Source organism: Amia ocellicauda, chromosome 21 (assembly GCF_036373705.1).
Source record: "Amia ocellicauda isolate fAmiCal2 chromosome 21, fAmiCal2.hap1, whole genome shotgun sequence".
NCBI lineage: Eukaryota > Metazoa > Chordata > Actinopteri > Amiiformes > Amiidae > Amia > Amia ocellicauda.
In genome coordinates, this window is record NC_089870.1 from 19,962,675 (window position 1) to 19,982,615 (window position 19,941).

The 19,941-nt window shown below is 54.9% G+C and overlaps 3 protein-coding genes across 3 annotated transcripts in view; 2 read left to right on the plus strand and 1 right to left on the minus strand.

The window, feature by feature from the left end:
- The window catches only part of mnat1 (MNAT1 component of CDK activating kinase), a 30,421-nt gene extending 29,681 nt beyond the window's left edge, over nucleotides 1–740 (plus strand). The window contains exon 8 of the mRNA XM_066694335.1: nucleotides 249–740. Within this exon, the coding sequence (XP_066550432.1) occupies nucleotides 249–369 (121 nt within the window). The 3' untranslated portion in view covers nucleotides 370–740. The remainder of the gene's footprint in view (nucleotides 1–248) is intronic.
- A 926-nt stretch (nucleotides 741–1,666) lies between these two features.
- On the minus strand, nucleotides 1,667–4,221 carry trmt5 (tRNA methyltransferase 5). Its single transcript, XM_066694540.1, has 5 exons — nucleotides 4,179–4,221; nucleotides 3,136–3,776; nucleotides 2,879–3,003; nucleotides 2,100–2,751; nucleotides 1,667–2,010 (listed from the first exon to the last, which is right to left on the minus strand). Exons 1-5 carry the CDS (start codon nucleotides 4,184–4,186, stop codon nucleotides 1,910–1,912), a joined length of 1,527 nt encoding a protein of 508 aa, XP_066550637.1. The 5' UTR covers nucleotides 4,187–4,221; the 3' UTR covers nucleotides 1,667–1,909.
- Nucleotides 4,222–4,321: 100 nt separating this feature from the next.
- On the plus strand, nucleotides 4,322–19,399 carry slc38a6 (solute carrier family 38 member 6). The gene is made up of 16 exons (XM_066694342.1): nucleotides 4,322–4,592; nucleotides 7,511–7,641; nucleotides 8,393–8,466; nucleotides 9,216–9,268; nucleotides 9,439–9,478; nucleotides 11,851–11,929; nucleotides 15,046–15,131; nucleotides 15,480–15,538; nucleotides 15,663–15,728; nucleotides 16,180–16,230; nucleotides 17,178–17,257; nucleotides 17,357–17,457; nucleotides 17,552–17,676; nucleotides 17,881–18,025; nucleotides 18,123–18,217; nucleotides 18,727–19,399. Exons 1-16 carry the CDS (start codon nucleotides 4,509–4,511, stop codon nucleotides 18,808–18,810), a joined length of 1,353 nt encoding a protein of 450 aa, XP_066550439.1. The 5' UTR covers nucleotides 4,322–4,508; the 3' UTR covers nucleotides 18,811–19,399.
- The last annotated feature ends 542 nt before the right edge of the window (nucleotides 19,400–19,941 follow it).

Genomic DNA, 19,941 nt, shown 5'->3' on the forward strand with positions numbered 1-19,941 from the left:
GGGGGAAGAAAGAGAGAGAGAGAGAGAGAGAGAGATCAGCAGTTCACAGGGCTGCACTCGTATGACCTCGATGAGATAGCTCCTCAATGTGTCTGCAGGCAGGGCTGTCTGTGCAGTGTGGATGTCTGGCTATATTGACTCTCTCCCTTTCTGTGTTTGAGACACACACACGTTTGCTCTGCAGTGTTGTTGCTCTGCTGGTGCTCTGGGGCCACACTGACGCTCACGCTCTCTCTCTCTCTCTGCAGGTACCTGAACCATGTGCGCGCCGCCTCACCCCAGGACCTGGCAGGGGGGTACACCTCCAGCTTGGCCTGCTACCGGGCCGTGCAGGACGCGTTCAGTGGCCTCTTCTATTCGCCGCTCTAAACTCCCACTGCTCCCCACCGCACCACAGACTGAGGGCCGAGCACTTGGCCGGGAGGAGGGGGAGAGAGAGAGCGGTCACAACAGCGACGCTTACGATCCCTGTGGTTTTATCTGGAATATATAGACTCTTAAACCCCCCTCCTGACAGATGTCCAGATCGACTCCATCAGGTTCTCTGGGCCGGTGTGGCCTCTGTGCTTGGATGTGTGTGGGGTGGAGGGGCCACCGTACAAACCAGCACTGCCCCCCACCACCGCGTTGGTAGCTGCAGGCTCAACACTGCCACGTGATCTCGCTCAAAAGTTGTTTTGGTCAACCTAAGATGTACAGTTTTTTTTAATAAAACATTTTCAATAAAATAAAAATCACAACCCTGCGTTTTCATTTCTGAGCTCACAGTGCCAGAGCCGGGGGGACGGGTGTGGCGGGGGGCCTCAGCTACAGATACCCAGTCATCCCTGAGCAGCAGAAACTTGACATTCAGCGTGTTACCAAAAATATTGGGACAAGAGTCAAAAGACCAGCTGTTCGGTGTCTTTGACCGTCAGCTCTGCAGCTGAAGTCACTGCTTTGTGCTCCCAGTCGTGTGGGATGTCTAACATGGAACAGAGGAGACTTCGTGGGGACTTGATCCAAGTCTTCAAAATCATGAAAGGTATCGACCACATCAAACCAGAGGAGCTTTTCCAGATCAGCAGGGACACACGCACCCGGGGACACAAATGGAAATTGGGCTTCAAGGCATTCAAGACAGAAAACAGGAGACACTTCTTCACACAGAGAGGCGTCACAATCTGAACAAACTCCCCAGCGATGTGGCTGAAGAGACAATTTGGGAACATTCAAAAACAGACTGGATAGGATCCTCGATCACTTAGTTATTAATGGACACTTTATGTTCTTATATTTGTTCTCAACCCTGGTACTGGGATTTTTTTAATTACTTAATTGAACTATTTTGCTTCATTTGACTTTTTAGATTGTGTAGCTTACAGAGATTTAAAGTTCCATCTACAGTTTCATACTTTACAACTGTTTAAAATAATTTAAGATCTCATGTGAGGCAAATTAATTAAATTAGGGTTCAATTAAGTACCCTCCTAATAATTAAGAGGGCAGGGCAGGGCAGGGGCTCCCGGGGGGCTGTAGTGTGATTCGGTATCAGGAGGAGAACAGGAGGTTTTAGTATCTCTGTCTAAATGCACCGTGTGAAGCTCTGTGTCGCAGGAAGAGAGAGACACAAGGGCAGCGACGTCCAGATCGGTGGACAGGCACAGGGACCTCTCTGACTGCTGGCCAGCTTTGAAGGCTGTGAACCTTTTATTTTAACAGCACAGTAGTTTATTGAAACACAGGGACAGTTTATTAAAAAATAATAAAATGAAAATGATTAAAAACAAAAGACAAAGACTCGCTCGCTGGACGCTTCATTCTGTCCTGAGCTGTCAACTGAAGGATCCCTTTGACAATAGAAATGAAATGAAATGAAGTCAGTCTGATCAGGGCTCTGTCTCTGTGGTGTGAAGGCGGCGCTCCGTGTCTAGGAGGACTGTTCCTCGCACCGCGGGCGCTTCGGGGCCGGCTCCTCGGCGTCTTTGGGGGGCGCGAGAGCCCGTTCTGGGGAGTCAGATGCTGGAGTCCCTGGGAGGAAGAGGAGAGGAGATGGGAGTGAGGCGCCGGGAGGAAGAGGAGAGGAGACGAGACAGGAGACGCCGAGACCCTGTACTCACCTGGCTGGGGGCTGGGGGCCTGGAAGAGGACCTCCCGGGGCAGGGCAAAGCTGATACACATCATCTCCTTGTTGGGGGCCACGTTGCGCACCAGGTGGACGGAGCAGCATCCCTCCAGCGCCGCCCCCAGGCTGGCCTCCGCCCGTGCCGTCACGTCCCGCTGTGGCTCCTCATGTTTGGAGAAGCCGTAGCAGTGGACCCGGGGCATAGCGAGGTCCTCCGAGTCCAGCCCCTCCCCCGGCCGCAGGAGGCCCCGGAAGGCGTCCAGGAACTCGAGGGCCAGGGCGGGCAGGTTCATGACCACGTGCACGGCGCTCCCGCTCTGCCGCAGCAGCCGGGGCAGCTCCTCCCGCAGCGGCCCGCGGATGAAGTCCCGGCCGTCCATGTTGAAGACGCGCACGTTGCGCTCGGCCTTGTTGATCTTGCAGTTGTGCAGCAGCCAGCGGTGCGACTCGGGGTTCAGGTCGTTGGCGAAGACGCTGCAGCCACGCCGGGCGGCCGGCACGGCAAAGGGCCCCACCCCCGCAAACACATCGAACACGGCGTCGCCCGGCCGCAGCAGCGACACCACGCGCTCGTGCTCCGTGCTCAGCCGCGGGTTCCAGTACACCCGGGAGAAGTCGAACTCGTACGTCACGCTGTTCTCACGCACCTGCCGGAGATGGAGATGCACAGGGGGTCAACACCGGCCGGCCGGCAGGACAGACCACACTCGCACCTTGTGTAGATGTGTAAGTGTGTGCAGAAATGCAAGGAGGACAGGAGGCTCCAGGCCTCACCTTGGCCACCATGTTGCCGTCTCCAGCCAGCACCTCCATCTGGAAGTTGCGGTAGGTGGAGTCGATGGTGTTGGTCTTGTTGACAACGCAGGTCACCCCCGGGTTCTTGTCCATGATGACCTGTCCTGTGGAACAGAACACACAGATCGGAGTTTCCTGTGTCAGTAACGGAAGGGGTTTTAAATCCTTCCGGATTTGATTTAATAAAGGATGTATCGAGGCCGGAGCTGGCACCTGCCTGGCTCTGGCAGTCTTACCGATGAGGCCCTTGTAGGGCAGCTGGTGGTCACGCAGGTTCATGTGAGCGATGTGTCCGACGCGGCTGAAGCCCGAGGTGACGTCCTGTCCGAGGGGCAGCACGGCGCGCAGAATCTCCTCACTCTTCAGGTTGTCGTAGCTCAGCTGCAGCTCGTGGCTCTGCAACTCCACGCTGACCTGGAACCTCTCCAGAGCGGCCATCTCCACCTCGTTGAAGCAGGCCGGGGAGGACACGGTGCCGGGGTCCAGCAGCACCAGCCGGTGGTCTCCGTCGGGCGCCTCCACCACGCGCTTCAGCCCCGGCCGCTGCAGGCCCACCCTCTTCAGGGTTTTCATCAGCGTGTTGATGAGCTCCTTGCGTACGCAGAGGGCCGGCACGGTCACCGTGCGTCGGAATGCCGCCCGGTCCAGAGTGGTCATGCCTCGCACCTCCGGCGGGGGCACGTACAGCCCGGGCTCCGGCTCAGCCTGCTCCTCCGGCATGGCTTGCAGCGATCGGACACCGACGTGCCGGGAGAGACAGAGTGGCACTGTGGCTGCCAGGAACCTGGGGGGCCGAGTGGAGCACGGCCGGGCCGCCGGGCTGGCTTTCACACCGCAGGACTCTGTGATCACAGACGTCAGGACTCGGAGCAGACACCTGCAGGGACAATGACAGCAGAAATGTCAGTTATACTTGTATTCTGTTTCTTGGACTGCATCTGGGAAAGGTGAAAAGCACGTCGCCGACACAAGGCTTCAGCAGCTGGCACGCTTTGCACTGAATAGCGATGTGACATGACTGTGACCAGGCCTGCGCTACTGTCCCCTCAGCACTGATATACACCACGCTGCTCTCAGCGCATCTCCATTGGAGATTCCTGCTACAGCTGAGACAGCCGACGTCTCTGATCAAAATCAATATTAATAAAAACAAATCTGTACATTAAAACATACCTCATACACCAATACCTCGCACTGATATAAGAGAAAGTGTTTCTCTTTATTCCAATTACTTTACGCGACCAAACCTTAAGGAAAGCACACCGCTGCTCTCACTCACCTCACCATCACCGCTCCTCTCCGGAGCCATGCGTGGCGCGGCGTGTGACGGCATTGTCCTGCGCCGGGAGAAGCGCCTCAGCCATTGGTTAAAGGCTGCTATCGCCACGGCAACAGGAGGGACTCGATATGACGTCTTAAGGACGCGACGAGCAGGAAGTGTGCGTGGAGTCATGTGACGGCGGCGGCAGGTCTGTCAGCTGAGCCCGGGTTAGAAACGAGCAGCCACAAGACTGACAGCCTCCGCCGGGACTGCGAGGGCCGGCGCTGAGATGTGGACTGACGTCGAGGGGGCTTTGATCATATTTTAATCGGGACTCACATCGCAGCAATGTCCGACTATGCGAATTACAACCGCAATGTCCAGGTTGGCGACGCGGAGCACGACGGAGAGGCGACACCGTTACTGGCCGGTGTAAGTGAGCCGTCTGTCGGTCTGTCGGGGCTGGGGGGGCACAGATAGCACAGGACATCCATCTCTGGAAACAAATAAGACACCACTGCACATGTTTCTTAAATCAGCGTCTGTACATGTATGGCAGCCATTCCATTCATCGTTCTATTTGGAATTTGGGAGGAATGTTGTCAGTAAAACAGAAATGTTCATTTTACCCAGACACATACCTCTTAATGGTAAAACCAGGGAAACTGATCATTTTGCACGGGTCTCTTAATTGCTTCCAGAGCTGTACTTTAAACTGTATTGTGTTTATACCCTTTCTACAGCGCCACGGGGTTTGGGTGAGTTCTGGCTCTTTGAGTATATCTTATTAAGAAAGTCTGATTCATCATCATCATGGTCAATTTTAATATAAATGAAATTGACGCCCCTGGTAAAAACCAGTGTGGATGAATGTGTGGGACCCAAGCAGTGCGAGCTGTGTTGCACAGAGAGTCTGATTTCCTAATAGTTCCCTTTTTAACTAGCGCTGAATGACACAAGAAAAGGAGAAGCCGCCAGTGAAATGTGATCACGTGTCTCTCGGTGTGTCTCCATTATTGTTGAAGGACCTTCGGAAAACCTTCGCTTTCTCCTTCACGTCACAAACATGTTTACTATCATTTTTACCCTCATCTCTTCCCCTGTCAGGTGACTTTTGTGAGAGAGACGCCTCCACTCTCTCCCTGCTGTCTGTTTTCCGTCAAAAGGCGTCCTTAAGGGTAGTTCCACCTTCAATTAACTAAAACCTTAATTGAACTAATAATTTGTTTCATTTGACTTTTACGTTTTTATTTCGGAAAAGTTGGAGAATTTGGGTACCTAATATGCTTTTGTATTCAACCTGACATCTCCAATGGTTTAAAATTCTTAATAAGCTCCGATTAGGCCAATAATTAGTTCAATTAAGGGACTGAGATACCCAAACCCAGCAGGACATTCCATGGACCAGGATTGGAAAGCACTGCTCTATAGTATGTGACTATATCTGCCTCAAGGAGCTCACAAGACAGAGACTTCCTCTATTAAACATGTCCAGCTCCTTCTGTCTTTCTGCTGTGTTGCAATGGCGTGTAGAAGAAGACTCAACGTTGCAGCTTGAAGACACTTGCGTCTCCCCCGCCCTGTCCCCTCCGGCCTGGCGCTCTGCCCCCTGTGTTGTAGGGTGGAATGGCAGGCTCCTGGCTCCGTGGCAGGGCAGTGTTGACACCTGTGCCCAGTGTCTTGTGTTTGTCATGTGGCCTGGAATCACACTGCAGCCCCTAAAACCCGGGATAATCGACCGCGCTTCAGTATATTAGCATTCATTAACTCCCTGATACCCAACACCCCCGCAGTGCCGCCGCGCCAGCCCTCCTCCCTCGCAGCTGTCCACACACTGGGCTGTACGGCAGTTGACATTGGCCGGCGGTGTCGAAAGTTCGCAGGGGGAAGCGAGACGGGTGTTGATCTGAGAAGCTTGTTGGTGAGAAACTGGAGGCCTCGGCACAAGCCGAGGATCGCCGTGTTGTGTTTCGTGGCTTTGCGGGCCGAGACGCCACGAGAAGCAGAATCGGTTTTAGTTTTAGTTTTAGTTGACGTTTCCCCTCTTTAAATGAACTCTTTCACCCAGGATGTGTCCAATTTCTTGTCATATGAATTAAAATCAACTGAAGGTCGAGAAATGATGATCATCATAATAAACATTCTAACTTTCTGAATTAATGATCTTGTAAAACTTCTTAGCTGTGAAAAAAGAGCTTGGTTCCTTTATATGGTCGGCTTCAGAGGCTAAATTCGTTTAGCACATGGCAACTCCTAGTGCAGTCAACTCCAAATATTTTATTGATTCCTCCATCGCGAATCACCGCAGAGGCATCGTGTATTCGGTTACAAATCTCATTTTTATGGCTTGCTGGAGGAGTTCAGCAGACTGGAGCCGGGCCAGCAGCTCAAGAGCCATAAAACCCTCTGTGAAGGAAGCGGCACGGTCTCCACACACAACATTAGTCTTGCTGTTTCGCCTAATCTGCTTTGCCGTGTGATTGCTGCACCGAGACGGGCTGCAGAGTTAACCCTCAGCGGACGCCTGGGGCTCACGAAGGGGTCATTCTGTGGACGGGCTGGACCCTGACATCGAAATGTCCCTTGAGTAGAGAGACAGGTCACACACTGCAGGTAGGGACTGTCCAAAGACAAGTGTGCGTTGCGACAAGTGGCGTTAATTGCTCGTTTTGGTTTGGGGTTGGGTAAGTACAGTGCCTGGCGTTCCCGGTCTCCGTACGTGTAGCTGATGCAGCATGTGTTGCTTTTTTAATTAAAATGACCTCTGAATTCCGCGGTGCTTTATTAACAGAGCTGCCACTTCCCCGCCACATTCCGTGCCCGTATTTTTAGAGCCGGTGTCATAATGCACTTCCTCTCCCCTTTAAGAGGTGTAACTTTTGTCTGCGCTGATCGCCAGTCCCCAGGGAAAGGGGTCGTGACAGAGCGGCCAGGGACAGGAGGTTTTCAGATTGTGTCTCCCCACACCCCGCCCAGATATCAGGGCTCCTTCTGTTGTCCATTTTTGATCCCAACTCCAATCCCACTTCCATTTGCAGCTTCGGTTCACACCCTCCTTTAGTCCAGCTGTGTCTCCCGCACAATTTGTGTTGAGCAAACACACGCAGCGTCGTCAGCCATGTGTTCACCGTGTCGGTCGACGCAGTTATTTGATCGGAATGGGCTTCTCACTGGGACTTACTCTGGATTTAAAGATTCGGAGAGAGACCTGGATAAACTGTCAGAGAGGCTCTGGTGTGTTGACACGCTGTCTCGTGTGATCGGTGTTTTCTGTCGTGGTGACTGTGAGTGAGAGAGTGTGAGATTGTGTGCAGTGTTCGGGCTGACAGGTTGTGCTGTGCTCTCCGCAGGGACCCCGCGCCCCAGGCTCATCGGGGGCCTCCTTCGGCTCCTCGGTCTTCAACCTGATGAACGCCATCATGGGCAGCGGCATCCTGGGGCTCGCTTACGCTATGGCCAGCACCGGCATCCTGGGCTTCTGGTGAGAGACGGAGAGGAGAGGGAGAGAGAGTGGGTTGTGTGGACCGAGAAAGACAGCTGCAGAGATAAGAAGCAGATTAAAAAGATGGGCTCCGCCCCCGAAACATCTGTGTGGCACTTCCTCGCCTGTCTAAAGGCGGCACATAGACACAGTAAAAGTTTTATTACTGTGGCCGAAAGAATGACAGAGACGGAAGGCCAGGAGAGACTCAGACAGTCAGACAAAAGTAAAACCATGGATTTATTCTTGTTTAAAAGTCAGTGTGTACGTCTCGGATTGCTTTGTTCCTCAGATGTCTGGCAACACTCGTTGTTTGGGGGGTGTTTTATGTATTAGCTGTGCCTTTGAACACAAGGGTCTTTACTGTGTGTGGGGGGGCTCTTAATGCACACACACTGAGGCCCGCTGGCCCAGCTGTGCGATCCTCTCAGCCTCCAGGCCCGGTCAACGCTACGCTACAGAGCCGTTCGTGCCGCTGTGCACAACTGGCAGGTTTTTCTTTCATTTCCTTTCTGTAAACGGAGGGGAAAAGACCCAACCCAGGACAATAAATTCAGTGGAATAAAAAGTTCTGCAGCCCGTAAATTTCCCGGGCGGCAGGCCGAGCCCGCCTGAGCCGAGCCCCGGGGGCTGCCGCTCTGTGTGGGCGGCGTGTGTGAGGAGACCCAGCAAAGCGCTGATGAGGTGTTGTGTTTTACAGTTGTGTTTTTATCGGCGTTTTGTTTGCTTGGTGTGTGTGTGTCCACCGCAGTGTGCTGCTGCTGCTCGTCGCATGCCTGGCCTCCTACTCCATCCACCTGCTGCTGAAGCTGTGCGACCAGACCGGTGAGTGCCGGCTTCCTCCGGGGGGTTTCAGAGGACTCTGTGAGCGTCTGGTGAGCCGAGCAGACCTGCAACCAGACCTGCTTCTTAAAAATACAACAAGAAACGTCTACAGAATGGCACACAAGAAATAAACACTCTTTGTTTTGGGTGGGGGGGTACTGGAGTATTTGCCTTCCACGCTTACGTTTTTTAGTTTTAGGCGTTTGCGGTGGAGATAGCCGGGTTTTCTCCAAGTAGCTCCGGGGTGTTCCCACTCCCGGCTGGTGGGATCGAGGAGTAGAGCCCCTTAAGACAACAACAAAACACAGCCTTTGTTCCCCCCCCCCCCTTAACCCCACCCTCGCACTCTCCAAATAGATCCATTAAGTGCGCCGGCGGGTCACAGACAGGGCTGCGGGGGGATGATCCGGCGTGCCTGTCTGGCTCTGCCACGGCACACTGGGCCCTTTCTTACCCAGCACTCCCGGTGTTTTGAAAAGCATTTCCTGGGATTTTCCTTTGACAGCCGCCCGTAATGCGGAGCAGGCCCAGGGTTTAGCACTGCGAGGAGTGTGGTCCCCCCACCCGGCACGCAAGGCAGGATGTTTCGATTCTCCCCCCGATCCCTGCCAAACAGAGTGCCTGTCGGTATCCGTGCCCGCTTAGTGTATGCGCTGTTTGAAAATAATGATAAATAATAATAAACGTTTGCAGTGAAACAGGCCGATAGCGCTGGGATTAAAACAGGTTACTCCTCTTCCTTCCTGCAGCCATCACCTCTTATGAAGACCTGGGCTTCCGTGCGTTTCAGCATCCTGGCAAGGTGAGCATGCCTGGGGGCCGGACCCTTGGACCCGGGGTGTCGGGGGTTGGGAAGTGTGACCGTTAATGATAATTACCCGTTCTGGTTTATACATCTCCTCACGTCTCTTCCTCTGTCTGCCCAGTTGCAACGCTCTCTGAGATGGCTGCTCTTTTTTCGTTTCTCCTCAGGTCCTGGTTGCCTGCACCATCCTGGTCCAGAACGTGGGAGGTGAGACTCTTAATCTAGACCCTTGTCTCAGAGAACGTGGGGCCTTTAGATGATATTTAGACGAGTAAACCAGCCCACAGCTTGGCCGTGCTGCTCCTCTGTCTCTGTGTGTTTCTCTCAGCCCGGGAAAACGACTTCCTGCACATTAAGCACACTTTACAATTAGCCTCACTAATAAAGGCTACATCTGACGGCCTAATAGATCTTCATAAAACAAACACATCTGACCGGAGCAGAATGCCAAACAGCCCTACTGTATGTACAGCAACACGGGGGGATCCTTTCCTCTGAGCGTCTGATTGAAGGAAATTGAAACGACACGTTGCAGCCTCTGGGTATTGTATCAGCTCCAGATCTCTCCTTGTTTTTGTTGGTTTCTTTCATGGTTGTTTGACCAGCAAATAGATTTGCTGGCAGCGACGCTGAGCAGCTCCCGGTGGATGGTGGCAGTCTGTGCGCGGGCCAGCCCCCCCTCAGCGCCCCGCAGCCTCGGGGTTCCCTGACACACTGACTCACCAGTACACTGGCTTATTGACAGTCGGACATACTGACAAACTGACTCGCCAGTCCACTGACCCGCTGGCTCACCCGTACACTGGCACACCAGTCCACTGACACACTGGCACGCTGACAAACTGACTCACCAGTCCACTGACTCACCAGTCCACTGACTCACCAGTCCACTGGCTCACCAGTCCACTGACACGCTGGCTCACCAGTCCACTGACACACTGGCTCACCAGTCCACTGACACACTGGCACGCTGACAGACTGGCTGTGGTGGGATGCATTGCAAACCAGCTGCACCACGGTAACCGGCCCTGCCTCCCTGGCGCAGCGTCCGCCTCTTGGCTCCGCAGGCACTTGTGGTTTTTCACTCCAGCTGGGCTCTGAATGACTTAATTGGCGCAATTATCTGCTTAATTAGCTCACGTTCCCCAGCTCTCTAATCACTGGCCATTATGGGGACCCTCGTAAAGGGAGCAGCCGACGGCTGAGCGGCGGGGGGCTGCGGACCGTCAGCGGAGATGCCGTTGGACAGCGGTGTTGGGGGGGGCAGTGGTTCGCCGCGCCACAGGCTGATGAGCCAATTGACCTTAATTACAGCTACGCCGGCAGCAATTTCAGGGGAAGCTCAGTGGCTGGAAAACACACAACTGACTTCCAGCACTGAACTCCGGGGCCCAGACGGAGGAGCGGCCGGGGCCACGTGTTCAGGGTCTTTTGTGACTTGATTGATTGATTGATGATTTATTATAAAGTGTTATTTTGTTTTTCTCTCCTGCGAAAACAAACATGTCTGTAAATGTAAGTACTCTAGCGCCAGGTGTGTGTTTGTCTGCCTGTGTGTGAGCACGTGTGTGTGTCGTATGTTCATTTGCATTGTCGTTTCCAGAATTATGAAAGCATGGAAGACATCTGTAGCTTGACATCAGATCTGCAGGTTAAAAAGCAAAACAAAAGTCTAAAAGATTTCCCTCATAATCTGCAAAGGCGTAAATTAATCCACCACGTGGCTTCTGTCGGTTCTGATCATTGGACACGTGTGACATCAGTGCAGTTCTACAAGAAACTCAAACGTGTCCGCTGCCGGGGGTTTAGCTTCCCTGCGAGATCCCGTCCCCGTTGCGGAGGCTGGCGGGCTCAATCGCAGGAATGCAGAGTCTTATGAAAACAATGGCCGCCTCCCTCCCGGGTCCCTGGGGAGTCCGGCCCCCGGGGCAGCACTTTCTCCCAGGCGGGCCGGCGGGCGGGGGGGCACCGAGGCACAAAGAAGTGAATATTTCCTCGCCGTCTGACCTGCGACTGGTTCTCATTTAGCCGTCCTGTAGGTAGACGTCGGTCTGCATTAGTGCGTTCGGTCCCGTGAGCCCCTCGTCTGCCCCAGAAACCCCCCCTGCCCCGCCAGCGCCCGCTTCCTGCCCTCGCGCTCCGTGGCACCCGGCTCTCAGGATGTCGGAGAAAGCCCCGGCGATCGAGTTACCCGGGCTCAGGGTGAGGGGGGAGAGAATGAGATTTAGAGAGACAAAGCTGCGATAAAAATGCATGTGCCGGTTGCCATGGGGAGAAATACCTGGCTTAGCGTGGCGCAGCGCTGCGCGGCTCGGAGAGGGGCTTGAGTGCCGGATTTAACGTGTCCGGCTAATGTCTGCAATCTAATACCCCCAGCTTACTGTAGATTTCCTACATTTGCTGACCAGCTTCATACCCGGAGCGTGGTTTGAGCACCGCGCTTTACACGGGCCTGTGTGTGCGTGTGTGTGTGGAGGTCAGGTGTCAGTCGGTCTGTTGTGGCACGGAGGACAGTGTTTTTTTTATGTTCAGTGTTTTGGTGTCGTGTTCATGTGGTCCTCCCTCTGATCCCCCCCCAGCCATGTCTACATACATGTTCATCATCAAGTCTGAGCTTCCTGCAGCCATCACCAACTTCCTGCCGGAACAGCACAGCGGGTACGTCCCATTATGTCTCTCTCTCCCCTGTCCCTCCCGTCTCGCTCTCTCCCCCTCATCCTCCTGTCCCTCCTGTCTCTCTAACTTCCTGTCCCTTCTCTCACCCCCATCCCTCTGTCCCTATTCCCTGTCCCTCCTGTCTCTCTCTCTCTCCGCCTGTCCCTCCTATCTCTCTCTCTCCTGCACCCCCTGTCCCATCTCTCTCTCCTGCACTCCCTGTCCCTTTGTCTCACCCCCATCCATCTGTCCCTATTGCCCTGTCCCTCCTGTCCTTCTCTCTCTCTCCCCTGTCCCTTCTGTCTCTCTCTCACCTCACTTCCCTTCTGTCTCTCTCTCACCCCCTGTCCCTACTTCCCTGTCCCTCCTTGTCCCTCCTGTCGCTCTCTCTCCCCGTCCCTGCACAAACCAGAGCCAGGCAGTGCCAGTCTATTCCAGTGCAGGTTTTGGGGGCCACCAGCCCTCTAATTAGCTTTTAATTAACCCTATTACATAATCAAAATGTCAAGTCTAATTAGGTCAAATATAAAATCTGGTTTGCCTTTTAGATTCTCTTCTGTCTGGGTGCAGAAGAACCTACAATCACGTTTTATTCATTTTCTTCTTATTTCTTGGCACATTTCGAATTGTCCAAACACAGACCCCGTCCTCCTCGCTGCCCAGAGCTCTGATGGGACAATCCGCACTTTCAAACCGTCAATCATGAAAACGTACGGCCGGACCAGAGGAAGTGTGCGTCTGACAGGAATCCTCTCTCTGCCTCCTTCAGCACAGCGTATTGTTCCTCTGAGTAATTTCCTCTCGAAGACGCTTAGAGAAATCCTGTTCCAAGAATGCAGCCCCCCCCCCAGTCTCTCTGATTCAGTGAAAACTGTTACTGCTGAACACGAGAATTAAACAAATTTGTCAAAGCTAGAGCCATCTCTCACACAGATGGGATCCATTAAGCGTTTTCCCAAATCTGTTACACATGTCCGTTCTTGAATCGGACCGATATAATCGTGTATCGGCTTTGCCATTATAATTGCTGTTTATGTTGTGCGGAACCTGGCGTTAACGAGCGGGTTCGGTCACTGGGGCTGCGTTGGGTGTGTGGGATGTATCCGCAGTGTTTTTATTTTATTTGTTTCTTATGACGGGAGCATGTTTGCCTTCCCCTGCTCGTTAATCTTCCGAGGCATGGGTGGGCAGTGTGAGACGGCGAGGCTACGAGCGTGGGGCAGGGTGAGACAGCGAGGCTGCGAGCGTGGGGCAGGATGAGACGGCGAGGCTGCGAGCATGGGGCAGGGTGAGACGGCGAGCAAGGGGCAGGGTGAGACAGCGAGGCTGCGAGCGTGGGGTAGTGCGAGGGGGCGAGCGTGGGGCAGTGTGAGACGTCTCAGCGGCGGCGTGGGGCAGGGTGAGACGGCGAGCGTGGGGCAGGGTGAGACAGTGAGGCGGCGAGCGTGGGGCAGGGTGAGACGGCGAGCGTGGGGCAGGGTGCGACGGCGAGGCGGCGAGCGTGGGGCAGGGTGCGACGGCGAGGCGGCGAGCGTGGGGCAGGGTGAGACGGCGAGCGTGGGGCAGGGTGAGACGGCGAGCGTGGGGCAGGGTGAGACGGCGAGCGTGGGGCAGGGTGAGACGGCGAGCGTGGGGCAGGGTGAGACAGCGAGGCTGCGAGCGTGAGGCAGGGTGAGACGGCGAGCGTGGGGCAGGGTGAGACGGCGAGCGTGGGGCAGGGTGAGACAGCGAGGCTGCGAGCGTGGGGCAGGGTGAGACGGCGAGGCTGCGAGCATGGGGCAGGGTGAGACGGCGAGCAAGGGGCAGGGTGAGACAGCGAGGCTGCGAGCGTGGGGTAGGGCGAGGGGGCGAGCGTGGGGCAGTGTGAGACGTCTCAGCGGCGGCGTGGGGCAGGGTGAGACGGCGAGCGTGGGGCAGGGTGAGACGGCGAGGTGGCGAGCATTGGGCAGGGTGAGACGGCGAGCGTGGGGCAGGGTGAGACAGTGAGGCGGCGAGCGTGGGGCAGGGTGAGACGGCGAGGCGGCGAGCGTGGGGCAGGGTGAGACGGCGAGCGTGGGGCAGGGTGAGACAGCGAGGCTGCGAGCGTGAGGCAGGGTGAGACGGCGAGCGAGGGGCAGGGTGAGATGGCGAGGCGGCGAGCGTGGGGCACGGTGAGGCGGCGAGATGGTGAGACGGCGAGTGTGGGGGTGTGAGTGTGAGATGTTTTGTATATTTTACATGTCTGTTTGTTGGGCTTTCATATATTTCGCTATTTCTCTGCATTAACAAACAGAAGGAGCCAGGCAGCTTCTAACAACGCCACACAGGGCTTCGATTGTGCGTCAGGTGCCCCCCCACTCGCAGGGCAGATTAATGGCTTACCGGTTGCACTTTCAGCACCGAGGCTGCCGGCAAATATAGTAACACAGAAGCTGTGAAACTGCCAAACCGGGGTCACTTTGTTTAGTGATGTTGTTACGGCAGGTGCTGCTGGTGCACCGCTTCACATAAACAACCCCGTTCCCCCCCCGGTGGGCCGGCTGGGCGTGCTTTCCACATGTGTCATCCTCCCGGCCTCTCTTCTGGAATGAATCGCCCGGCCACCCCTCCGTAAGGAAAAAATTATGAGGCGTTCCAGACGGGGGCCATGCGTTTGGCAGAATGAAGCTGTTTGCATGTGAATTACATAATTGTTATGGTTTGTGAGTAAGCTCTTAATTTATAACACATGAGGAGCTGTCTCGCTGCATTTGGGAATGAAATTAAGACAAATTTCGGGGGCGGCCTGCTTCCAGTTAGCCCGTTCGGCGCAGGAACCCCCACATTCCTCGGGATTGGTCACACGGCTAAAGGGCTTCGCGGATCTTGTCTGGTACCAGGCACAGCGTGTCCTGAACACCGTGCGTATCAGAGGAGCAGACGAGCCTGGCTTAATACAAATGTATTCTTTCGGTGTTGAGTTACATCTCTTGACTTGCTGCGGTCTGGGCGACTCTGCCAACGGGCCGATCAGCACTTCAGTCCACCCTTGGGAGCAAGGCACACCTGAGAGGACAGCACTGGGCCCCAGGAAAGCCTGTGGCCCCCAGGTTCCCCTTGTGTGTTAATGCTCCACCCCTCCTTTGTGTCCGTGTGCCCAGGGCCCCGTGGTATTTGGATGGCAGACTCCTGCTGGTAATAGTGACGGTGTGCATCGTGCTGCCACTGGCCCTGCTCCCCAAGATTGGTGAGTCCCCTGGAGGAGGAAGGTCGGGCGAGAGGAACGCAGGAATAAGGGCCCCCTGCCTGCTCTCTCCCTGCTCGTCTTCCTCACCCAGACATACCTTCAGAGACGCATTTATTTCACTGTCCCTGTGTCTCTCCCTGTCCAACCGTCCTTGCCTCTATCCCTGTCCCCGAGTCCCCTGTGTCTCTCCCTGTCCCCGTGTCCCTGCGCCTATCCCTGTGTCACTGTGTCTCTCCCTGTCCCCATGTCCCTGTGTCTATCCCTGTCCCCACGTCCCTGTGTCTCTCCCTGTGCCACGTCCCCCGTGCCCTGCTGGGGTTGTCCTCACTCCTGCGTTCTCCTCTGCAGGGTTCCTGGGCTACAGCAGCAGCCTGTCCTTCCTGTTCATGGTCTACTTCGCCGTGGTGGTGAGTAGCGGCCGTCTCTGTCTGCCTTTCCTGCACACTGGTTCCGGGCCGCGTGTATCGTGCCTCACCGCGCCTCTCCTGACCCGTGAGGACTGACGCAGTGTTTCTCACGTCCTGCTTTCAGATCGTGGTGAAGAAGTGGTCCATTCCCTGCCCTCTGCCCAGCAACGGCACCGTGAGCCTCATGCAGGTAACAGGAATGGCAGCTGGCAGTGCCAGGGCGGCCCTGAGGAGAGCCGTTTCCATTGTCCCGCCCCTCCCCCACCTGTCCCCTCCATTCCAGTTCCCAGTAAAATCTCAAGTTGGTCACAGGAAATTATTAAAGGGGTATTGAGGAAATACTCACAACACGAGGAGTAGAGGACGTCCACCTCATCCGTGGGCAGGAAGTGACCTCTGACCTGTGTGGCTTAAAGGTCAGCACAGGCTTCCGATACTGCTGACCCCTCCCCCTCCTGGGCAGAGTCTGTGGGGCTGTTTTAGTTTCAGAGTCCAGCTCGCTCCCTCTCCCTCCCTCCCTCCCTCCCTCCCCCTCTCTCTCTCTCTCTCTCTCTCTCTCTCTCTCTCTGTCTGGCACAGATTGTTTGCAGTGAATTGATTGCTCGTATTCATCGGTTTTGTCTGTCTGTGTTGTTTTGCAGTTTGACAATTCCACTGATTGCGTTCCAAAACTGCTCACCATTTCCAGTAAGGTAGGCTGTGGACCACGAGTCTTTAGACCTTCATAAGCACCGCAGTTACAGGATACACAGACACAGCTATCCTACTTGAATAAATCTGTTAACTAGTCAATTAAGTGTATTTACACACAGACGGGTGACAAATTAAAGGCAAAACCTGAATAAATGAGTGGAGGAACATAACGAAAGCAGACGCCTCAAACAGGTGTACTGCATGATACAATTAAGCAATTAACATCCCATCATGCTCTGTGGCATGTATACAAATGCTGAGCAGGCCCAGCTGACCTCGGTTTTGGATCAAGATGGCGAGAGGAAAGGATCTAAGTGACTGTGAAAGAGGGTCATTATTGGGGCACGAATGGCAGGAGCTTCAGTCACACAGACGCTCAAATGGCTCGTGTTCTTTACAAGTGAGTGCATGTGTGGGACACCAAGAGAATGGTACAGACCTGACTGCTGGACCCCTACAGTGACATTTTCCTGGCATGGTTTGGGTCCACTTGTCCCCTTAGAGGGAAAGGTCACTGCAAATCATGACTAAGTTATTCTGAGTGATCTCCTTTCTCTCCTGATGGGAGTGGTCTCTTCCAGGATGACAATGCCCCATCCACAGGGCATGAGGGACACTGAATGGTGTGATGAGGATGAAAATGATGTGACTCATATGCATAGAATGGTGTCCATCCCTCCAGTAGAGTCCAGAGACTCGTAGAATCTGTGCCAAGAGCATTGAAGCTGTTCTGGCAGCTCGTGGTGCCCAACACCTCACTGAGACACTTTATGTGGGTTTTTCCTTTAATTTGTCACCCGCTTGTACATACTTACACAAATATACATATTGACACATGGAAAGGTTGTTCACTACAGAGGAGTCGGCTACACCGTGTTTTTCAAATGTCCCTCTGTGCCGTGGACGTGTCTGTGCCTCTGTCCCTCAGTGCCGTTCTGCGTTTCAGAGTGCCTACGCGGTGCCGACAATGGCCTTCTCCTTCCTGTGCCACACGGCGGTGCTGCCCATCTACTGCGAGCTGCGCAGGTCAGTCCGCGTCGCCGCGCTCCCAGAGGACGCGCTTCTCGTGTGTGGGGAGGGGGGGCTCTGTGTCGTAATTAACGGAGAGCCGCCGCTCTGTTTCAGGCCCAGCAAGAGACGCATGCAGAACGTGGTGAACAGTGGCATCACCCTGAGCTTCCTTGTCTACCTGCTGTCTGCCCTGTTTGGATACCTCACCTTCTATGGTGCGTGTGCGTGTGCGTGTGCGTGCATGTGTGTGTGTGTGTGTGTTACAGAAGCATCTCTAACAAAGCTCTCCCGTCCCTCCACGGCTCTCAGGGCAGGTGGACTCAGAGCTGCTGATGTCCTACGGGCGCTTCCAGCCCCGCGACCCCCTGGTGATGTCGGTGCGCCTGGCCATCCTCTTGGCCGTGCTGCTCACCGTGCCCCTCATCCACTTCCCCGTGAGTGCGGCCCCCCACAGTGTATTGTGGGTCCCGTGTGTGAACCGCACTCTTGCAGTGCATTGTGGGAGAGGGAGCAACAGTGCATGAGGGCCCCGAGTCTGTGCGTGAGGGTCTGTGTGAGAGAGTGGCGGTTTGCGAGTCTGTGGGGGTGCGCGGGTGTGTGGAAAAAGTGTGTGACTGTGAGTCCGTGTCCCCCCCCAGGCACGGAAGGCGGTGGTCCTGCTGCTGCACCCCGGCCGGCCCTTCTCCTGGCTGCTGCACTGCCTCGTCACGCTGGCCCTCGTCACCGTCGTGCTGCTGCTCGCTATCTACGTGCCGGACATCCAGAGCGTGTTCGGGGTCGTGGGTGAGTGTCGGGGAATGTGAGCGGCCGTGGTGGTGTTGCTGTGTGCGAGCGCAGCCCCCCCGCCCCAGTCCTGACCGCGCTGCCGTGTCTCCCGCAGGCTCCACCACCTCCACCTGCCTGCTGTTCGTGTTCCCCGGGCTCTTCTACCTGCGCATCGGCGGAGAGCGCGGCGCGTCCTTCGGCAAACTGAGCGTACGTACGGCGCGGTGGCACTACGGGGCTAATGTTCTTGCTTAATGCGATCCATAACTAGAATTTATTTCATTTGATTTCTATTTAATCCCTTGTAGTGTTTTCTTTTCGTCGTTAAGACATTAGATCAGAAGCCCCGCGGCCGACGGGGATCAGGGCGTCAGTCAGCGGGGCTGCTGGCGGTGATGAGTTTCTGCTGTCGTTCTCAAGAGTGTGTTTGTTCAGGAGAAGAGCCTGGCTCAGAGCGGCAGGCTCTGAGTGACAGGCACCCCCCGCCGGTGCTGAGGGCGCGGTCCATTCCTCTCCTTCTTTCGTTAGTGTCTCTCTCCCTCTCTCTTTCTCTTCTCTGCCTCTCCTTGCCTGAATCTCTCTTCCCCTCTCTCTCTCACTCTCCGTCTCTAGATCTTCCCTCAGGAAGTAGGAATTCTCTGCCGTCTTCTTTTCCTCCTCTTCCTTTGTCTGCCACTCGCTCACTCACTCACTCCCTCTCTCTCTCGCTGTGTCTGCAGGCCGCTGCCCTGGTGGTGTTCGGGGTGTGTGTGGGGCTCCTCAGCCTCTGTCTCATCGTGGTGACGTGGGTGGAGAGCTCCTAGTATCCGCTGAGCTCCTGGTGGCCCCGGGGAGCCCAGGCCCAGGGAGCGTCCCCTCAGAGGCTCGGTTGTCCGGTGGCGGTCCGGTCCCTGCATCTCGGGTTTCATACATAATTGATCAACGACCCTGCAATTTAAATCGGTTAATTTATGGAGAAACTGGACCGGTCTGTGCCTTGGCTTCCCTCTGCTGTTGGGGGGGGGGGGGGGCTCTGTATTTACAAGGACTGCCTTGACACCCCAACCCTACCTCCAGCCCTGCGGATTCCTGCTGCCTCATTCCGATCAGAACGTCTGTCCAGCATTCCAATTCAGAACGTCCGGGCTCTCCAGCATTCCAATCAGAACTGTATTTTACACCATTGTAAACTGTTTTTGTTTTTACACCATTTCTTCAGTTGTGCAATATTGTCAGTGTTTGTTGTTGTTCTAAATGCTGCTGGCTGGCAGCAGGCGGCTCAGGAAGGCGCTGCGTTTTGAGCCGTGAACAGATGTGTGTTTGTGCCTGTGTCAGTGTGAACAGGCGGTTCTGACAAGTAATCGTTTTGATGATGTTTTAAACAAAGGGAAATAAAAATATTTTAAAATATAATATTTTGCACACATGGCGGTGAATATCTGGAGTGTTGTTTTTTAACACGTGTGTGGGTGGGTGTGTGTCTGTGTGTGTCTAACCCTCCATTTTACAGGGTTGATAAGAAGATGCGAATGGCCCTTTAACCTGTGTGTGTCAGTGTAGCCTGGCCCTGGAGGGGTGTGTTGCCGGAGTGTCAGGGTGGAGGTGTGTTACTTAACTATTCCAGTTATTTGACCAGTTAGAGACGCAGTCGATGCTTCTTGTTTTATTTTTCCCTCAATTTCCAGCTTGGTGGCGTCATCGTCATGCTCCTGATTCCCGGCGAGACGCCACACTTTCAGCCGATCAGAACGGTCCAATGAACAAGGGAATTGGGCTGGAGCAAAAGCCAGAAGACCAGAAGTCTGACACCCCTGGTGCGGAGCGCACAGGCTGTGAGTGTGTCGGCGCGTGTGGGATACCGGGCCACAGTGGGGCGGGGGGGCGGTGCTGGTGATTTCTCGGGCAAAGGAGAATATCAAGGTTCCTCTGAAGAGGCAAATCAAACCCAAATGCCC

Coding starts and splice junctions, on each gene's coding strand:
- trmt5 (XM_066694540.1), bottom strand. Junction 3,004..3,135: donor GCCCTACAAGGGCCTCATCG/GTAAGACTGCCA, acceptor TCTGTTCCACAG/GACAGGTCATCATGGACAAG. Junction 2,011..2,099: donor GGCCCCCAGCCCCCAGCCAG/GTGAGTACAGGG, acceptor TCTTCCTCCCAG/GGACTCCAGCATCTGACTCC.
- slc38a6 (XM_066694342.1), top strand. CDS start 4,509: ATGTCCGACTATGCGAATTACAACCGCAATGTCCAGGTTGGCGACGCG. Junction 17,677..17,880: donor TGCCCCTCATCCACTTCCCC/GTGAGTGCGGCC, acceptor GTCCCCCCCCAG/GCACGGAAGGCGGTGGTCCT. Junction 18,026..18,122: donor GAGCGTGTTCGGGGTCGTGG/GTGAGTGTCGGG, acceptor TGTCTCCCGCAG/GCTCCACCACCTCCACCTGC.